Consider the following 2,060-nt stretch of genomic DNA (forward strand, 5'->3'; position numbering starts at 1 on the left):
TTTAAATATTAAAAAGATTATGCAAAATTATGCATATTATATATAATATATATACATGTAATTGCAACAGAAATACAGGCAATAAAATATAGCAATGTTACTGATTCAAAATGCATGCTTCTAAAAAATGCAGTTTTATTTGAGAAATTTCTTTAATAACCCCTTGCTCAGCATGCCCACAGGCTATTTTGAAATAAATTTTAATTTCAACATCAGCAAAAATCTTTGTCAGTTTGCCAAGATGTCTCCCGAGTACACTTTTCATATGGACAGACTTTCCACAAGACACAGACACAAGAACGATGTGGACTTTCTGGAAGCATAGAAAATATCCCTCCCATAAAACCAGGAAAGAAGAGGGATAGAGTTGGTTTCTGAAGACAGTTTACATTCTAGTATTTTACCCTAGGCCCTTGTTTTTCAAAAGTTCTGGAAGCTGCACGAGCAGAGGCAGAGATTGTGACAAGGTATCTTCCTAGGAGAAGATGAAGAAGTGGGCCAGGTAATGGGCAGCTCGGAGCGCTCAGAGACCCTCTTGAGTTCCATTCACAAATTACACTGTTCCCTTGGAAGGGCTCTCTGGAGAGCTGCATTGTTTTCTGGGTAAAGTGAGACAAGCTATGAAACATTTTCACCCAGGATGTCAACAGATGTGTCCCTAATAACAGTCAAAATGACCTCTAGGTTTGATATGACATATTTCTGTAATTCCTAAAACACTGGAGCATTGCTAGGAGACAGAGTGAGTGGGTCATGTCTGTGGGGTCACGTTATAGGTGAAATTGGTCATTATGTGAATAATTACCAATATACGAAAGCTACAGTAAGACAGCCCAAGGCCATACCCCTTCCTAGGACAGCTGGCAGCCAATGCCAGGTCACCATGGAGATCAGAAGGCCAGGCTCTAGTGCCCCAGCCCAGGACAGCGCCAAGGGCGCCAGCTTCAGAGACTGGCCTGGGCTGCCCTGTGCATCTGCACGTAGCCCACTGTCCCCCCTGTTGCCTCCGCAGTCCACTGTCCCCTCTGATGCCTCCATAGCCTACTGTCCCCTCTGATGCCTCCTACTCACGCCCGTTGCCCTACAGGCACTGCTTCCTGGACCATTCCCTAATAAATTCCACGCATGTAGTCTCCATCTCACAATCCCCTTCTTCCCCATTAGTCCAACCTGCACAGACATGTGGACACGCACATGCGCACAGGTGCCCAGGCCCCTACTGTCCTACCTTCAAGCAGTAGTAGCCGATGATGCAGAAGAAGGAAATGACGGTGTGCAGCACGGCCAGGATCCGCAGCGTGGGCTCCATGTAGCCGCTGCTCTCCTCCAGCACGTAGTGCACGGCGAGGACGCGGGGCGAGCCGCTGTCCAGGCTGCTGACCTGGGCATTTTCATTTGAGCTGCGCACAGGGAGCTCCTTTCCTTCAACCACAGAAGAAGTGGAGACCTGATTCAAACCATTTAAAGTGCAGTCAGTTCACTTCCTCTACGACATCAGTGTACACAAGAAACAACGGAAACTTGGCTTTAACCGCAAGTGGTCAGATGTGAAGCTACCGCATGGAGAAAAGTCTAGAGGCAAAGACTGGAAAGATCGTTCTCCAAAAACCAACGTTCTCCAAAAACCAATGGCAAGTAATGAACACACTTGTAAAATGCCTTCTAATTCACTGGGAGGTATGAGGATCCAGTGCATGCAGGAAACAACTAGAAGGCTAAGCTGCCTTCTCAATTATCAAAAGACGTGCATGTAACCCAGGTAATACCAATAAGCTATTCAGCCAGCTAGGCTGGGAACACGCAGGTAACCCTCTGCCAAGCCAGACACGCTCCGTAAGGCCGTCCTCAGTGTGGAGAGGAACATATCTGCCCAGCCTACAATCAGAGACGTGCCCGAGCGTTAGGTTTCTCTTTCATCAAATATAATTTAGACTGGATTTAGACAGGCTCACTGGTGGATCTATGAAATCTCTGCACTCAATTCAGGCTATTCATAGCATCGTATTGGTTATTCAAAGACTAAGGCGTACGTACCTTATAAAAGAGCAAGATGAAATTGA

General features: G+C 46.4%; 1 protein-coding gene across 1 annotated transcript in view; it reads right to left on the reverse strand.

Moving 5' to 3' along the window:
* LOC109373962 (ryanodine receptor 2-like) overlaps positions 1-2,060 on the reverse strand; it is a 152,164-nt gene that overhangs the window by 38,135 nt on the left and 111,969 nt on the right. Inside the window, exons 34-36 of the mRNA XM_019628228.1 lie at positions 2,035-2,056; positions 1,229-1,447; positions 405-475 (exon numbers count right to left, since the gene is read on the reverse strand). Coding sequence (XP_019483773.1) covers positions 405-475; positions 1,229-1,447; positions 2,035-2,056 — 312 coding nt within the window. The remainder of the gene's footprint in view (positions 1-404; positions 476-1,228; positions 1,448-2,034; positions 2,057-2,060) is intronic.

The sequence above is a fragment of the Hipposideros armiger genome, unplaced genomic scaffold (genome assembly GCF_001890085.2).
Source record: "Hipposideros armiger isolate ML-2016 unplaced genomic scaffold, ASM189008v1 scaffold_762, whole genome shotgun sequence".
Lineage (NCBI taxonomy): Eukaryota > Metazoa > Chordata > Mammalia > Chiroptera > Hipposideridae > Hipposideros > Hipposideros armiger.